This window comes from Vombatus ursinus, unplaced genomic scaffold (genome assembly GCF_900497805.2).
Source record: "Vombatus ursinus unplaced genomic scaffold, bare-nosed wombat genome assembly UNPS02014848.1, whole genome shotgun sequence".
Lineage (NCBI taxonomy): Eukaryota > Metazoa > Chordata > Mammalia > Diprotodontia > Vombatidae > Vombatus > Vombatus ursinus.
In genome coordinates, this window is record NW_020954626.1 from 2,912,863 (window position 1) to 2,932,185 (window position 19,323).

The following is a 19,323-nucleotide window of genomic DNA, read 5'->3' on the forward strand; positions in this document are numbered from 1 at the left end:
GGTAGGAATTCTGAGAGGCAGGGTTGAATAGGTAGTGTGATCCAAGAATAGAATAAGCAGAATGAGAAGCACTATGGTAGAGCGGATAGAATTCTAGACTTGGCAGTCAGGAAGACTGAGGTTTCTCACCTCAAACACTTACTGTGTAAACCTGAGAAAGTTACTTAATGGCTCTGAGCCTCAGTTTATTCATCTGTGAAAAGGGAATAAGAATGACACCTACTTCACAGGGTTTATTGTGAGTATCAGAGGAGTTAATGTGTATAACATGAAACTGCTAGATAAATATAAGTTATTATTATTGTAACATCTGCCAAGTATCTGGACAAGGTTCTTTGATAGAATATAAGCTTCCTGTGGGCAGGGATCATTTTATTTTTGTCTTTGTATCTCCAGTGCCTAGTGCAATAATAGGCACTTAATAAATGTTTACCAACTGACTGATAGAAGAGAAAATAAGTGTCTGGGTGATAGGAATACTATGCATGAAGACTCATTTCCCCAAGTAACATTAAAAATTTGGAATTCTAATTTAGTATCTATCATACTAACAGCTTCTCTTTGTTTTTTTAGCTGTTCTTGGAGTTCACAATTTAGTCAATAATCCACGGTTTACTGAAGAAGTTGCCAGTAATGATAGTGGCAAAAGCCCTCCAAGAAGTAAGTAAAGGAAGGGAAAGGGGGAAACTGCAAAGGTTGTGAAACTCTTTGGCTACCAGTAAATTCAGATTTCTTCATCAGCTGCTCTGTGGTGTGTGCCAGAATGTTCAATATTATATGGTTGTCAAAAACCTTAATGTTGCAACTGTAATATGTTACTACCCAAGCCCTTTCCCTGTAAACTTCTGATTCCTATTCCTGTTTATATGTGGTTTACCTTCACTACAGAGACTTTTAGATTCTGTCTAATATCTTGCTTTCCTTTAATTATCATACCAAGCATTTTAAGAAACTGGGCTTAGGGGTAGATGCAACTCTTATGGCAAGCTCTAATTCAGAGTACAGTAAAAGTTATCTGGTCGGGAAGGGAAACATTATCAGGAAAGATAAGAAAGTAATGAACCTTGAGACAGCGTGGGGGAAGCCGTTTAATCCATGGAGATGGATTGAAAGGAACTTGCAGATATAAACATAAGACCCAGAGATTGGTGTTTGGTGTTAAAGGTATTTTATTAGAAAAGTCAGTGATGGGGGAAAGGTGGGGAGAAGGAAAGACTAATTAGGAAGAAAGTTCTATGTCTTTTTTAAAGCTAGTGGCACAGTGCAGTACTTGCAATCTAGAAGTTTGTTTAGTTGTTTTTCAGCCGTGTCCGACTTTTCCTGAGAAGAGTGACCCCATCTAGGATTTTCTTGGCTATGATACTGGAATGGTTTGTCATTTCCTTCTCCAGCTCATTTTACATATAAGGAAACTGAGACAAACAGGGTTAAGCGACTTGCTTAGGGTCAGACAGCTAGTAAGTGTTTAAGACTGGATTTGAACTCAGGTCTTCCTAACTACTGTATCCACTGTGCCACCTAGCTGCCCCATAGTCTGGGAGATTTGAGTTCAAATTTGTAGCAGTTGCTTACTAGCTGGATGACCTTGGGCAAGTCACTTAACCTTTGTCTGCCTCAGTTTCCTCAAATGTAAAATGGGAATAATAATAGCACCTACCTCTCTGGGTTGTTGTGAGGATCAAATGAGATAATATTTGTAAAATAATTTGCAAACCTTAAGGCACTATATAATTATTGTTATTAAACTGAAAGTAAACTTTATTACGTCAAGTACTATAAATAAGATTTATTATAATCAAGTAATTTAAAAAAATGCAAATAATAAATTTAGGTTTTTTTTGGTTTTTAAAAAAAATTTTGCTATTGCAAATTTATAGCTGAAATCTACAGTCTTTATTTGAAAATTTTAGTTTTCTGGCCCCTTGTTAGGTTAATTAGATTCATTGGTCCTCTTTATTTCTTTTTGTTTTTGTTTTTTAGTGAGGCAATTGGGGTTAAGTGACTTGCCCAAGGTCACACAGCTAGTATGTGTCAAGTATTTGATCTGAGGCCCGATTTGAACTCAGGTCCTCCTGACTTCAGAGCCGGTGCTCTATCCACTGCACCACCTAGCTGCCCCCTTCTTTATTTCTAACTTCTGAATTTTAAATTGGATTTGAAGTACTAGCACTTATGCAAATGCTTAAACACAAAAGTTATTTTTTAAGCTGAGACTGCTTTGTGTGACCAACTAGGAACATACCAAATATTTAGGTAAATCATACTGTCAGCATTTGCCCATTAAAAATAAAATCCTTAGAGTATATCTTATGGGTAAAGTATGAACAATTTGAGTGATATAGGAAGAAAATTTAAAGTTTGACAGGCTAACGGGATAGTAAACCATAGTTTGCAGAAAGTAAGCATAACTTTCTCCTTTCAATTTTAGTTTCTGTGCTTTAAAAAGTAATCTGATTATTTCCTATTTAAAATACATATTATAATCAATGAAAAAACCCCTCTTTTCTCATATTCTCATAGATGACATATTTGAAGACAGGGTCAGGGCCAGGGAATAGAGGAGGAAAGAGAAATGGAGAAAGAACACAAACTCTTCAAACATTCAAAATAAAAATTCATCTGGATGTTTGGAAATTAACCAGAGAAATGTGCTATTCTTTCTTCATAAAGGAGTGGAAAACCTTGGAAGTTATATGGAAAGCTAGGATGTCATATTCTTTTACATTTCAGCCAACTGGGCTATACTAATCCCCAAGCATGAATGAGGAGGCCTCATTTCAACCTTTCCATGACCCTTTTGCTTCCATAGCGAGAAGTTTGGCATATGCTTTGGAACGGGGAATCCATAGCCACTGATCAGCACCCAGTGAATTTTGCCATACTGGTACAAGGAAAGTAGATACTCTAGCTTGGTTTAGGAAAGCAGTAGGCCCATGGGTGTTCAAGTTTAGCTTATAAGCCATTGCCAGGTACATGAGCAAATCAAGAAATAAAAATGCCCTATGACACAGTGAATTATCTCCATGTCTCTCATATATATATGTATATATACATATTTTTTTTTCATTTTTACCCCTACCAACATTGGGTTTCTTTTGGGGTTTATTCATCTATACCCACATTCCTGAAGTGATAAAAACACTTCAAATCCTAGGACTCTTCCAATTTTCCCCTCCTAGTTATCATTTCTCTTACCATTGTGTCCCAGAGCTTCAGACAGGAGCCAAAGAAAAGGAGGAGGGAATTGAAAGTTTGAGCAGTGAGCAGAATAAATAACACTTCTTTTTCTGTTACCAGCCATGAATAAAAGTGAATGCCATTTGTAAGGTTGTGTTTATGTATATGCAATTATATTCAATCCTCAACATTTGCACGTTTAACTTTCACAACTTCAAGCATTCACATGATTTTATTAGTAACTTCATTTTCACTTTCGTGTCGGCAGCTGTGCACACTCGCAGTTATATACCATAGAGAGAAAAATGATGGTGCCACTCACAGTTCCAACCCTAAAGAGCAGCTTGGCGTAATTGCCTGGCTGCCAAGAGACACTGAGACTGCCGATCCCATCATCAATCGCAGCTTCAAGGTTAAATATCGACTCCCCTCTTCTATGCTTCCATACTCTGAGACCCTTTAAAGATCTCTAACAGTGCACAAAGTAGACATTGCTGGCGTAATTTTTCAAGCTGGTGTGTCATTCACAATCTCCAAATGCCATCCACCAGCCGTGAAGGACAGAGGGCTAGAGGTGGTGTCGAGACCTTGTCAGTCTTGGCATCTTCCAACAGCAGCATCTAAAGTCTCAGCAACCTCTCCCTTGATTTTCAAAACACAGCCAGGATAGAGAGGTTTATAGCAGTATAGTATACAGTACAATGCCCTCACACTGCCATCTGACACAGTAGAAGGTAAGACTCAGATTAAAAAGTGTTTTAGTTTTAAGAATTTTATTTGCTGTGCAATATTTATGGTACCTTAGGTTTCAGGTGTCATGAAAAGTGAATATTGTCTGAAACAAATGTTTTTGGGCTTTTTTATTGATATGTTAGCACAAAAGGTCACAGAATTCTAGGGAAATATAAGGAAAACTGTTTTGCATGTTACCAACTTTATTTTGTGTACTATGTTTTATGGGTTATTTCATAGATACTGTGTTAGGAAAATTGCATATTATCAGAATTAATGTTTATTATAAAGAATTATATGCAGAAAAGTGTATTTTCAGCAATCTTTAACAAAAGATTACAGTTTTTGATGGTCGTAGGAACCTAACCTCCTATTTCCCATAGGTTCAATGTATCAACATTCGCAGTTTTTACTTTTGTACCATTTTCTAGGAACATCACCCCCATGAAAGTTGAGGATCAACTGCACGTATGTGTGTGTACGCATACATACATACTCATATTATCTAGTATATGTGTATGTGTACACATATAAACACATAAACCACATGTGTATATACATGTGTGTATATTCTTAGGTATACTGTTACGTGTATGTGCATATGTGCACGTGCATATACATCTATCTGTTTGCTATATCCCTATATGGTAATATGTCAGTTATCATATGGAAGTGCTGTTTTGGGAAGGTACTATGCCAGATGGCCATCTGCACATTTGGTTCCATATAAGCAGTCAGTCATAAATATTTCTGAGCAGTTCTGATGTGGTTATTTTAGTGATGGGCCCAGGAACCTAGTCACTTCCTGTACCTGAGTCCTGAACATAACTATTGAAGCTGAGAAACACCAAGTTATAAGCACCAGGCAGAATTATTAATCATTAGTAAAGCCATATAATTCACTTGCTTGTCCAATAAAGCTGATTCTTTTTATATTAGATTCCATGGTATCTGAAATCCGTGATAGAAATGACTCTTGGGAAACCATCTTTGACTGAGAATTATTCTATCACACATGATTGAATAGAACTTGAATTCTACAACTATATTAATTTGTGTTTTAGATGTGGTCAAAGGTGAAAAGGTCAAGCCAATATTTGAGGAACCACCCAATCCCACAAATGTGGAAGCAAGTTTGCAGCAGCTGAAAGCCAATGATCCCAGTCTTCAGGAAGTCAACCTCAACAACATTAAGGTATTTAATTACAGTAGCAGTCACTTGATTGCATCAGTAAGGGCTGGAAATGTACTGGAGATTACCGGTTACCTGCTTGCTTATCAATTTACACTTATTCAGAATGTCTCTTATTTTCCCTGTGCTGTGAGATGTGCTGCTAAAATGAAGAAAAGGAGGACGTGGTCCCCACTGTTCCTTGAAAGAAGTCTCAGTTCTTGAGTTTAAAACAGAAGGAACTTAAAATATGTGTTTATCCAGATGGTGACTCCGTTCTTAGCCTAAGTTATTCAGCTTCACATGAGAGTTAGACCCCAGGGAAGCTAAACATCTCCACCGAGTGAGAGAGAGAACATAATCCAGTAGAGCACAAAGTATGCCAGTGTGAGTGTTCCCATTAACAATAGTGAGCCAGTCCTTCCTCTTTGGGAGGCCAACTTAGAGATAGTCAAATCCCAGGGTTTTAGGTTTGGACCAGGAAGAGTTCAAGCATTGTACTCTGAACCAGAGGTGATTATCTATCCCTCTTACCCCAAATCCAAAGGATGCCTTGAGCCCTGAAGGAAGGGAAGGATTTTAACTGATAGAATTGGGGTATAGGAGTGTCTTATACAGATGACTGCCAAATCAATATATACAGTCCTAATTACTCTCCCACTCTCTAATCCTGCATTTTAAACTACCTGACTTATAATTCTAACAGGATGTTCCATAGACGTCTAACACTTAACAAGTCCGTGTGGAACTGAATTTATTTTCCCCAAAACCCATCTCCTCTGAATTTTCCTGCTTTTGTTGAGGCTGCCACCATAAGGATGTTAGAACCAGGGCTGGACGGGACCTCAGAAACCACCTAGTTCAATTCCCGCATTTTACAGATGAAGAAACCAAGGCCCAGTGAGGTTAAATGACTTTCCCAGGGGGACATAAATAACTAGCAGAAGTGAGATTTGAACTCAGAGTCTCCTGATTTCCAGGCCAGTGTTCTTCCCACTGCTCTATACTGCTGTCCTTCCAGGAAGCAACTACTTTTTAGCCTTAGAATCATCCTTGACGCTTGACTCTTCCTCATTCAGTTACTTTAAAAAAAAATGTTTTATTTTCTCCATTAAAATCCATTGTCACTTCCCATCAACTCCCTTTCACCAACAGATAAACGTGGTCAAGTGTAACAAATGAATATATTAGACGTGTGTTTCTGATTCAATTGATAAACATTTGTTAAACAACACCTATGTGCCTGGGATAATGCTTGTAGACTCTGGAGATACCCAGACAAAAGTGAAAGAGCCCCTACCCTCAATAAGCATGCATTCTATTGTGGGGAAGTGACATTTTTACAGACTTCAGTAAAAAACAAATCTATATTTTTTTAGTCTGAACATTTAATTTCTTTGGTGTAAATAACTCCCTATAAGGAAACTCCCTTCATCAATGCAGATGGGTAACTTCTGTAATTTATACTTTTAGACAGCTGTCTGGGACACAAATTAAATGACTTCCGCAGGGTCACACAGCCAACGTGTCAGAGACTAGCAGGCTAGCCACTATGCCAGGAAATCATAAGCATGTTGGTGAATAGAGCCCTGGATTTGGACTCAGGGAGACCTGAGTCCAGATTCTGTCCCAGACATTTACTAGTTGTATGACCCTGGGCAAGTCACTTAACTGCTCTCTGCCTCAGTTTCCTCATCTATAAAATGGGGATGATAATAATAGCCCCTACCTCCCAGAATTGCTGTCAGGATACATAGTTTTCAATATACTTTTCAAACATTAAGGTACTCTGTAAACACTATTATTATAAACTCAAAATATGCCAAAGTAAATTTAAACTTATTTCAGGAAGAGAAAAGGTGAGGGTGCTTTCCACCTGGGGGAATAAAATCAACCTGATGTCCGAGGTGAGTGGCCCTTGAACTGCCCCTTAAAGGAAGCCAAAATTCCAAGAGGCAGAGGTTAGGAGGAAATGCATTCCAGGCACAGGAGACTACCTGTATCCCAAAGACATAGAAATAGCAGATGGAATGTCCTATAGAAGTAATAGCAAATACACTAGTTTGACTGAACTTAGAATTTTTGAAAGTCTAACCAGACTGTAAAGATCTAAATTGTAAAGATCTTTAAATGCTAAATGGAGGAGTCTGTATTTTATCTCAAAGACAAAAGAAAACCTCTGTAATGGGTTCTTAACCTGGGGTCCATGAACCTAATTTTAAAAAAATTGTAACTGTTTAATATAATTATTTTCCTTTTTAATTTTACACATTTAAAAGTATTATTCTGAGAAGGGGTTCATAGGCTTTTCCAGGGTTGATGACACAAAAGAGGTTAAAAACTCTTGGGTAGAGCTTTTTAAAGAGCAGAATGACATGTGCTTTAGAAATATTAATTTGTCATCAAAACTACTTAGTACTGTCTAAGAAACAGAGTAGTAGATCAGTGGAATAAGTTAGGCACATAAGATACAGTAGAAAATGACTATAGTAATCAACTGTTTGATAAACCCAAAGACTCCAGCTTCTGGGATAAGAACTCACTATTTAACAAAAAATTTGCTGGGAAAACTGGAAAATAGTATGGCAGAAACTAGGCATAGACCAACATCTTACATCATATACCAGAAAGAAATATTAATTTGGCAGCTGGGTGGAGGACAGATTGGAAAGGGGAGAGACTTAAGGGAAGGAGAACAATTAAACCATTGCGATAGTCTACGTAGAGTACAGCCTGAACTTACCCTGTGAGCTCTATGTGAATGTGAGACTATGTGAGTGGGAATGTGTTCTGACTCAAGTGGTGTGCCATCTTCTACAAGGCTTTTCCTGTTGTCTCTAGTTTGGAGACTTTCTTCTTCTTGAAATTACTTTGTATGATTTGGTAAATATTTGTATTTAATTATCTTTACACACTTTGTCTCCTCCAATAGAATGTAAGCTCCTTGAGGGCAGGAGCTACTTCATTTTTGCTTTTGTACCCCCAGCACCTAGCACAGTGCCTTGCAAGTAGTAAGTACTTAATAAAGGCTTGTTAAATTGAATTGAAGTTTGGCATTTTTGCTTAAGCTTATTGGAATACTTCCTGTGCTTTGGATGTAGCCTTGGGTTGGGGGAGTCTATAGCAATTGATCAGCATCTGATGGATTTTGCCGTACTGATACAAGGAGAGTGGATGCTCTTCGAGGGAAAGATCATAGACATAATTCAGAAGTGGACCTTCATGTCATGGGATGCCAGTACTACCATAATAACATAGCTATCCATTATGACCTCCCATTTTACAGTAGCTGCATTATCACTGAGGGAAGCCATTAACTAATGGTTCCTGTCTTTCATCAAGCTTCACACTTTTTGCAACTAGCTTACTCTTCTATTGGCCTGTTCTCCTCTTCTGTACAAAGTTGGTTGGTGTGACTTCACAAAATTTACCATTCTTATTCTTGAAAATTTATTGGTCCATGCATAAGTACACTAGGACAGTGACTCACTGTGTCATCTTTTTCTCTCAGATTCCTCTATTCTGATTCTAAAAGAAGCTTGTCCAAGGAATGCCCACTGAATAAAATATGTGATATCATGGTCATATGCAGAAATTTTGTACTCAAAAGAGCCTCATTTGGATATATCTATCTCTGTCTTCCATGTTTTTTTACTACTCTCAAAAAACTCCATAATTTAATTGGTGAGGGTATTTCCTCCATCAATGTAGATCAAAGCTCCTTAATATCTCATGAGTGTCTGAAAAATTAATCACCTGGTGACCAACTTTCTGGTAATGAATCTTTCTACATTTCACTAGGCTAGTTCCCAGACATCAAATACACAGTCAGTCTACCTTCAGCCCTATGCATAGAGCTTTTCCAGTATGGTAAGGCCAATCAGAGCTTAGTCTGTCAAGTTATAGGGTCACTTCTACACTAATAAGTGTAGCTTTGGTGTTGGTTCCTCCCACTTACACTTTTTCTATGGCCAAAAGCTTAATTTTTTTTAATTAAAATTGTTTTCAAATGAAAATGCACCTTCTCTTCTCTTCTATTTCCCTCCCCCCTACTGAGAAAGCAAGAAAAACAAAATCCTTTGTTAAAAACATGCATACTTGGGGCAGCTAGGTGGCGCAGTGGGTAGAGAGCTGGCCTTGGAATCAGGAGGACCTGAGTTCAAATTCAGACTCAGACACTTGATATTACTAGCTGTGTGACTCTGGGCAAGTCACTTAACCCCGATTGCCTCAGCACAAAACAACAACAACAAAAAAAAACATGCATAGTCAAGCAAAACAGGTTCCCACATTTGGCCCAAAGCTTGTTTGAGAGGCAAATGGTGGCTGAATGTAAGATTTTTGTGTTAAAGAGGGCAAAGAAATAGTTACGAGATAAATAAAAGCACAAATAATTGAAGGCGATACTCCCCAGTGCCCTAGCAGGGCTATAGATGCATATGATGGTATTAATAATCAAAACAATTTTCCTGACAAACCACAGTGTGGTACAGTGGAAAGTGTAATGGATTTGGACTTAAAGGATGATAGATGATTCTAGATGCAGAGCTGAAAAGGACCTCAGTGGCTCTCTTATCCAATCTCTTCAAAAATTGAGATTCAAATCCCATTTCTGCAGAGTCTGTGGGACCTTGTACTAATTGTTTAACCTCACTGGGCTTCAGTTTCATTATCTGTAAAATGAGAGAATTGGGCTCAAAGGCCTTTCCAGCTCTAAATTTATGATCCTGCAATCTTCATTTATTATCATTGTGTTCCAATAAAACACATTGTTTTTAAGAGAGTTTGGTCAAATTTTTCCTGATTCCACAAATGGAAAAAAAAACCCAACCTATATTTCTATCTAGACAATTGTGGGGGTCCCCTTCATTCTAGGTAATGAAACTCGGAAGTGCATCTATCGGAATGATGGGGTTTTGACATCTTGAGAGCAAGTAAGAGACTAGCGCTGTGAAACTTTAAATGAATGGAAGCTGGAAATATAGTTATCAATACAAATATTTAATAGTGAGAAAATTAATCAACAACTATTAAGCATCTAATATATTCCAGTCACTGTGCAGTCCCCAGCTTGTAGATGGATTATTTTCCAAAAGTTTGTGCATTATTTGATCATTTGGAATGAGAATACATAACTCTGTAGAAATAATGCTATTATGGTTTATTAATATCCCACACCATCTCATAAAGGACAATTTAATTCATAATGTAGATAAAATACAAAACATTGGCAATGAAAAGTATTAGGGGACAATATTGTCAAAGTATTAGTAATTGAACTAATTGGAGAAAACAGAAAAACAGTAAATTTTAGTGTTTTATTTGTCTTAAAAGCTAATACCTGAGGAAAAATAGGCTTAATTATAGGAAGATGAAGCAGAAAATTTTTGTGGCTCTTCTAAAAGGGCAATTACGAGGATTTTAGAGGTTGATGGTACTGGTTCTTTATAATGCTTAATGTTGTGGAAAAATTTATAGCTTCCCTTTTCTTTAATATAGATGTATCATTAGCACCACCCTTAAGGTTTTCATTGAACCCCAGCACCTATCACAGTACTTTATACACAGTGGGTATGGGCACTTAATAAATCTATGCTACATTTGTAGACATGGTTTAAGATCATTTGGGGCATCACAAATGGAATGAAGACAAGGAAAAAAGAGAAAATGGAGGTGGAAGGAGAGAGATTTTTCCTTGAGATAAATAGGCAAGATTGGGAAGCAAGGAAAGAAGGAATTAAAGAAAATATGCTTGTAACAGATAGTCCTCTGGGAGGGTAGTATGCCATCTTAAGCTTCATTAAGAAAACATCTAACTTCCAGGAATGAGGAGGTGATACTACTACCATACTCTAATCCTGGGAAAACTGAATCCAGAGTTCTATATTTCTGGCCACCATGGTTTAATACCTAGATAATGATAAGCTGGAGTATGTCCAGAAATGGGCAACTAGGATGCCGTTTGAGCTCCCAATTTTATAGCTCTCCTTGAGTTTGGTATTCAGTTAGTCCTGCTTCCTTCCTGGGTTGAGTAAGGGAATTGGGATATATAGCCTGAAGAAGAAAAGATTCAGGAGGATAATTCTAGCTGCTTTTAAGTATTTGAAGGACTCTTCCATGGAGAAGGGGATGAGGTCTGTTCTACCTGACAGCAGAAAACAGAAATAAGAACAGTTTGTGGAAGTTATAAATAAACAAATTTAAGCATGTTGTAAGGAAAAACTCCCTAACAATTAGAACTGTTCAAAGACAGAGTGGGTTCCTCCATAGTGGAGGAAGGCTAGATGCCCATTTATTGGGTATTGTTTTAGAGGAACTTTTTTTTGGGGGGGAATGGATTGAACTGGATGGCCACTAGGGTTCTTCCCAACACAAAAATTCAGTAATTCTATAATTATCTGGACTATAAACAGTGGAAGTGGAAGGTGTAGGAACCCCTTAAATGAGGAGAAAGGAAGTGATAAGGTATATTTAAGTGACACAGGATAGAAAGGAGGCATCAAAAGGTCAAAGAGTTGGTACGGTCTGTCCGAGCTAAAACTTGGTCCTTATCCAGAATGAAGAGTAATAGAGGACGAATGGACTGTTGAAAATGATCCCTTTAGATGAATGGGACCTTTTGTAAGTCAGGAGTCTGTAATTCAAGATGCCTGTCTAACGGCCTTAAATATCCTCCTATCATAGAATATTCCAATTCCAACCCTGAGGGAGTTTGCAAAGGCTCTGGAGACCAACATTCATGTGAAAAAGTTCAGCCTGGCTGCCACCCGCAGCAATGACCCTGTTGCAATTGTAAGTAACATTCTTAAAAATGTAACTTGAAAAACCCAACTCATTAGAAACAAATTCAAGGTATCCCGAGAGTCTCAGAGTAAAAGTTTTAAGCAGGTACTCCTTATAACTGCACTAAGACTTTTGGGACAACCTATATAACATCTTTTTTCATATTGTGTATTCTATATTATTGTTTTGGGTTTTTTGGGGGGGGAGGCAATTGGGGTTAAATAACTTGCCCAGGATCACACAGCTATTAAGTGTCTGAGGTCGGATTTGACCTCAGGTCCTCATAATTTCAGGGTCTGGTGCTCTATACTGTGCCACTTAGCTGCCCCCTATTCTTAATATAGGTAAGGGATCCTCTGCACAGTAAGGAAACACACATGGTTATGATTTTATGGGGGAAAAAACATTTGCCTGGATTTCAACTACCAGGAGACATCAAATAACCAGAATTTTTAAGCACCTTAGGAGAAATCATTTAGGCAAATCATAAGGAAGTTTTGCTGAGCATGGGCACTAAGTTCCATAAATAAATCAGTTAACAAGCATTTATTAAATGCTTGTTATGTGCCAGGTACTGAGCTAAGCACTAGGGATACAGATACAAACAGAAAGACAGTCCCTGTCCTCAAAGAGATTTTATTCTAATAGAGACAAGACAGAAAAGAAAGTGGAAAGGAGTGGCAGGGGAGATAGAGGTAGGTAGCTCTAAAGAGTCTTTAGAATTGATTTTCCTTGCTGTAAAGAAGCTCTCATTTCCAGACTACTTGAGGCCCTGGAGAACTTATATAGCATCCTACTTGGGGAATAGGTTATTAGGACCCAGATTTTTTCTTGATTAAGTGGTTACCAAATGTTCCTGTTCAGTACGCTGAGTGCTTCTACACAGAAACCTTCAGAAATGCTCATGGAGTCTTCTTCCCTGCATGTTCAGGCTTTCGCAGACATGTTAAAAGTAAACAAGACACTGAAAAGTCTAAATATTGAGTCCAACTTTATCACTGGAACTGGGATTCTGGCACTGGTGGACGCCCTGAAAGAAAATGAAACCCTGACAGAGATCAAGATAGACAACCAGGTAAGCTCAAGCATCTCTTTGTACATTGCAACTGCTTCTGCTATGCAGAGAATGAGGGAGTTGTGGCCCAAAGCACATTCATGCTGTGGGGAGAGAAAACTCACTAGTCTAGCATTAGGGAAGCATTTGAGGAGACAAGGCAAACAATGCTGATACACTATTATCATTTTGTCCTGACGGCAGGGCCCCAGACCTAGCCCAGCCCAGGTTCATCCCTGACTTTCCCCCTGTCCCTTCAGTTCTATCCTTGTCAAGAAAGGGAAAGAAAACTGCCACACCCAGGAACTCCGATACCATTTTAAAAAATACTTCTTCTTCTTCGTGTAAAATATTGCCAACATATCCAACATGGATAGACCACGTTCTAGGGTGCAGTCACCCAGGCTGACTCCCAACCAATCCTCCACCTATTCTTCTCCTTTCCTTCATACTGCTGGCTATAATCAGCCGCCTGCTGCTTCTTGAGGAAGAGAGGATGTTCAGGCAGGGTCACAACAGCCATAAAGGTCCCTACCCTAAATTCAGTCAATCAATGAACATTTAAGTGCTAGGGATACAAAAAGAGGCAAAACACAATCCCTGCTCACAATCTGATGGGGGAGACAATAAGCAAATAAATATGTTCAGACAGACTATTTCCAGGAGAAATAGGAAATAATTAACAGAAAGAAGGCACTAGGATTAAGAGGGATTGGGATTAATTTTTTTAAAAAAATAAAGAAAAAAAGTACACCAGAAAAAAAGGGGGGGATTGGGAAAAGCTTCTTTAGGAGATTAAATTTTTGTTGAAACTTTGAAGGAAGCCAGGGAAGCCAATAGGTGGAGATGAGGAGGAAGAGCATTTCAAATATGGGGGACAGCCAGAAAAAGTAGAGATGAGAGTTAGAGTATTTTTTTCGAGAAACAGTCAAGAGGCTAGTGTCACTGGATTGAAGAGCACATGTCAGAGAGTAAAGTGTAAGAATACTAGAAAGGTTAGAGGGTGCTAGGTTATAAAGGGCTTTGAATGATGACAAAGGATTTTGCATTTAATCCTGGGGGTAATAGAGAGCCATTAAAATTTATTTGGGGGAGGGGGGATGACATGCAAGCGAAGTCAGGAAAATTTTGGTGGCTGAATGGAGGATAGATTAGAGTGGGAGAGACTTGAGGCAGGCATACTCACCAGCAGGCTAATGTAATTATCCAGGTGTGAGGGGGTGAGGGCCTGCCCCAGGGTGGTAGTAGCCTCAGAGAAAAGAAGGGGGTATATATGAGAGATTTTGCAAAGGTAAAATCAATAGGCTAAGGCAATAGATTAGATATGGAAGGGGTGAGAGATAGTGAGGAGTTGAGGATAATTCCTAGGTTTTAAGAGCCTGAGGAATCCAGAGGATGTTGTTGCCCTTTACAGTAATAGGGAAATTAGGAGGCAAGGAGGATTTAGGGGGGAAAATAATGAGTTCTGTTTTGGATATGTTGCATTTAAGATATCTAGTGGACATCTAATTCAAAATATCTGAAAAGCTATTGGAGATGTGAGATTGGAGGTCAGTAGAGAGATTGGGAAAAGAAAGGTAGATTTGAGAATCATCATCATAAAGATGGTAATTGAATCCATGAGAGTGATGAGATTACCAGATGAAGTAGTATAGAAGCAGAAGAGAAGGGGACCCAGAACAGAACCCTGTGGGACCCCTATAGTTAGAGGGAGTGTTTTAGATGAAGTTATAGCACAGGAAACTTAGAAGTTGTCAGATAAATGGGAGAACCAGGAGAGAGTGATATCCCAAAACCCTAGAGAGAAGAGAGTACCAAAGAGGGAAGGGAGAACTGATGAGATTATCAAGCAAGTTAGTATAGGAGAAAAAGAGAAAAAGGCTCAGAACAGAGCTTTAGTGAATACCTATCATTAGCAGGCATGACCTAGATGAAGATCCAACAAAGGAGACTGAGGAGTAGTCAAACAGGTAAGAGGAAAGCCAAGAGAGAAGAGGGTGATCAACAGTGTCAAAGGCTGCAGAGAGGTGAAGAAGGATGAAGACTGAGAAAAGTCCATTAGATTTAGCAATTAAGAGACCACTGGTAACTTTGAAGGGAACAATTTCAATTGAATTCAGAAATTGGAAGCCAGACTGCAGAAAGTTGAGAAGAGAGTGAGAGGAGAAATGGAGGCGTCAATTACAGATGGTCTTATTAAGGAGTTTAGCCACAAAAGGGAGGACATATATAAAATGATATCTAGCAGGGATGGACAGATCAAATAAGGATTTTTTAAAGGATGAGAGAGAAATGGGTATGTTTGTAGGCAGCAGGGAAGCAGCCAAGAGGCAAAAGGGGAATAGAGATTAGTGAGAGAGGAGGAATGATAGAGGGAGAAATCTGCTAGAGACAAGGGGGTGCCATCTTGTTAGCTCCATGTACTAGAACTGAAGGTCTAATCTGGAAGTCTCCTGAATATCTTGTGCTGGATCTGTCTCCTGCCCCAACTAGGTCCAAGGGTATGGGGTGAGGAGAAGGGGAGGGATGTTTGCAGTTCTGTAGCATTCCTCAGTTTTCTGATCCAGTTCAGGATAGTCTTGGACAGCAGTTCAAACTTCTTTATTCCTTAAGCTTCCTCCTGAACTGTTTGGAGTTCAGTCAAGGTGTAGGAAGAGATGGAAAGAGGATATGCAAAGCAGAATCGTCCTTCTTGTGTACCTGTACATCTCTAGAACTGAAATTGGGCCCCCTCACCTCCTAGCCCAATTCTAATTTAATTCCCTGGAATGGCCATAGAACCAATTTCTTAGCTTCAGTCTGGTAAGCTAAGCTGCACTAGCCCACACATCACCATGTTTTGTCTGTTGCTGAGTACCTGGGACAAAGGTGGAAGGATAGGGGCTATTAAGAGAACCAAGAAAGGAGGGTAAGGAACAGGTAGAGTGGTGGAATATTTAAATGGGACAAGTTGAGAACAATTATGAAGTAATGAAAAGTTCAGGGAGAGGTTTTTTCAAAACCCTACAGAAATATTGCTGAGAGACCCAAGACCTGCTTATTTCAAAGTGTATTTACATTTTTGCATGTGAGATGGCTTAGGTAATTTCAAAACCCCATTCTAGAATCCGTATCCCCAAATTCCCATTTTTAGACATTCCATCTTCTTAAAATCTACCTAATAATCTGGACCCTCAGAAATTTCAACTAGTTTTGGTCTTTGAAAATATGAACATGCAGCCCACACTTGCCACTTGAAATCCCTCTCAAGTCATTCACCTCATAGTTCACCTTAAGTCACCCTGGAATGGATTTACCAAAATCTTATATTTGACTTCCCTGTTGTACTTCTCTCCCCTTATGACAAGAAGAGGGAAAGGACATTCATTGTCGGTTTAGCTAAAGAGCTAAAGTCAGTAGGATGCAGAAATCCATAATTAGAGCTTGTACTGTGTTAGAACTTTGTTCCAAAGGCATAATTGGGAGCTAAAACTAATATAGCATGGTAAGTAACAGACAAAAGTACCAGAGTGCATGCCTACTGAGAATCCACTGGGTGGTGACCAAGAACCCTTTACAGACAAGGCACCAGACACATGAGAGGTTGTCAGGAAAGCTCTGCTAATTATAATTCCATCAGGAATCACTTGTGACAAATAGAAAATTCAAGGGAGCATATAACAGATCAGGCAAACATACAGTGTAATAAAGTGGGAATAGCTCTACTTTGGAATCAGAGGACCTGGATTGGAATCCCTACTTATATGACCCTTGGACAAGTCCTTGCCCATTTCAAAGTCTCAATTTCTTCACCTGCGAAATAAGAGTATTAGACTAGAAGATGATTTTTTAAAAAGGAAACACACATTGATTGATTTAACTAAACACTTTACAAATATGATCTTATTTGATCTTCACAACAACCCGGAGAGGTAAGTGTTATTAGCCTTATTTTATAATTGAGGAAATTATTAAAAAATATGAGCAAATAAAGCTTTGAAAAAAGTTGGTAAGAAAGTGTTTATACTACAAAGGGAAGGTGGATACGTAGAGACCTTGGGGTGGGGGTGGAGAGGGAGAGGGTGCACAACCTTTTCAAACCAGAAAAAAAAAAATTAAACTACAGATCTAGAAAGCTGTGAAGGTCTTTTCATTTTTAGTGAGTAGTCATTTTTCATAGAGTTATATCCCCATCTTGTGGTGTTTTCAAAAAATTGCTTCTAGAGCTCTTTCTAGAAACGTTGGGAAAACAACAACATATAAATTCAAACAGATGGAGTAACTCTTAGCTTCTGCTAGAGGAGAGAAGAGGAGAGGAATGCAGTTGTAATGTCTGTAACACACACACGCGCGCGCGCACACACACACACACGCACACACACAAACCCTGACCTCTAGGTGGGCCCTTCATTATTTGTTTCACAGTTTTCAAAAAGTCCCTTATATTACCTTTCAATTTTCAAAAAATTCCTATTTTTTATTTCTTCTCTCTAATTCATCACTAAGTACTTTGTGCCACGATATTAAAAATGTTTCCCCTTAATTTAATCCAAAAATGCTTACAATTTTTTTTAAAAGTTGAGGAATTATTGTGATGTCCAATTAGGTAATTCATTTGGACTTGCAACTAATTGTGACAAGCAATCAGAAAATAATCGGATTACAATTGTGACCTTCAGTTTATGTATTATCCAAACCAAATGCCTTTATTAAACACCTACTGTGCAAGACACAGAGTAGTCCTGGGCCTACAAAGACAAAATGAAAACTAATCACTGCCTTCAAGAAGCTTTCATTGTACTAGGAAATACAACATGTAAATAGCTAGAAAAATACAAAATCATTCGAGGGAAAGATCAATAACTATAAAGGAGAATCAGTGGGCAGCTTGGAGTGTTGGACTGGAGTCAGTGATGCATGAATTCAAATCTGTCCCTCAGATACTAGCTAGTTATGTGACCGGGGGCAAGTCACTTTACCTGTCTGCCTCAGTTTCCTCATCTGTAAAATGAGAATAATAATAACAGCCTCTAATTTCCAAGGTTGTCATGAGGATAAAAACGAGATGATATTTGTAAAACACTTTGCAAATTTTAACATGCCATGTAAATGCTATTATTGTTGTTATTATTATCAGAAGCTGATTACATGAGAAATTGATATTATTATTATTACCTGAATTGGACCTTAAGGAAAGCTAGGGCTTCCAGAAGACAAAGGAAAGAGGACAGTACATTTCTAGGCATGGAAGATGCCCTGTATAAAGCCACAGAAGTGGAAGTTGTAATGCTGAATCTGGGGAAAGTAGGCCAATCTGGATGGAATGTAGAGTATGTGAAAATGAAGAGTATTCAATAAGCATGAAAAGGTAGGCCGAAGCTAGATCATCAAGGAGTTTAAATGCCAAGTAGAGATGTTCATGTTTTTCTCTTGAGGCAGCAGGGGACCTCTGAACATTTCTGAGTCTAGGGGTGACATGGTCAGACTTGTGCTTTAGGAAGAGGTCAAACTGACCAATTGGTGGAGTTTAATATTATTGATTTTTTTCCAGTTTGCACCCCTAGGAGACACATTCAACAATTATTTTAGTTAATATAAAGTCATTTAATTTTTGAAAACTCTATTTGATTATTTATCTGTGTTAAAACAGAAATATTTTAGTGAACATTTGGTCCAGCTTCATCATTCTACCAAAAGGTGAAGCAATTTGCTTAAGGTCACATAATTAGTTTGGTGCCAAAGCAAGCATTAGATCTCAGAGGGTCTCCTGTCTCCAAGGCTCCTTCCATTACATCATGCTCTCTTCCTTACAAACATTCAGTAGAATACAAGAAGCGCTAAATATTAGCCTAGGTTTTAATTTTCTCCCCATTTCTCTTTTTCCTTTTTCATAAATGATTTGCCCAGTTTCTTCAATCTGGAAAGGTTAGGAGGTCAGGTGGCAGGCATATGTTAACTGATCTTCACTTTTAAACTTTCTATGTATGAGGATAACTCTGATGACATTGTCTAAAGTAGAGTCTTCTGCAGTTGGGTAGACTGCTACAAATTGACCAGGTTTTTTTTTTTATTCTTTTAAAGCCACAATATACCTACTCTTTTTTTCATTATGCTTCTTAGTTATTTGAATTATATTGTATGAAAGTAAATGTTTCCCCTTCTTTCTTGGTATGTCTTCTCTGTGTTTGTATGTATGTTTGTATATGTCTCTTCACAAACCAGAGACAGCAGTTGGGAACAGCTGTAGAAATGGAAATTGCCCAGATGCTTGAGGAGAACTCAATGATTCTCAAGTTTGGATACCAGTTTACAAAGCAAGGGCCAAGAACCAGGGTAGCAGCTGCTATCACAAAGAATAATGATCTAGGTAAAATACCATAATTTTAACAATGGTTATCATGTTGGTTTTTAGATGCTTTGCATTTAA

General features: G+C 38.3%; 1 protein-coding gene across 2 annotated transcripts in view; it reads left to right on the top strand.

Moving 5' to 3' along the window:
- Positions 1 to 19,323, top strand: part of TMOD2 (tropomodulin 2) — a 47,467-nt gene that overhangs the window by 18,070 nt on the left and 10,074 nt on the right. Inside the window, exons 5-9 of one of the 2 annotated variants that reach the window (XM_027840818.1) lie at positions 574 to 660; positions 4,974 to 5,104; positions 11,765 to 11,872; positions 12,795 to 12,938; positions 19,119 to 19,263. In XM_027840818.1, the coding sequence (XP_027696619.1) occupies positions 574 to 660; positions 4,974 to 5,104; positions 11,765 to 11,872; positions 12,795 to 12,938; positions 19,119 to 19,263 (615 nt within the window). The remainder of the gene's footprint in view (positions 1 to 573; positions 661 to 4,973; positions 5,105 to 11,764; positions 11,873 to 12,794; positions 12,939 to 19,118; positions 19,264 to 19,323) is intronic. The other variant, XM_027840819.1, reaches the window with a different exon arrangement.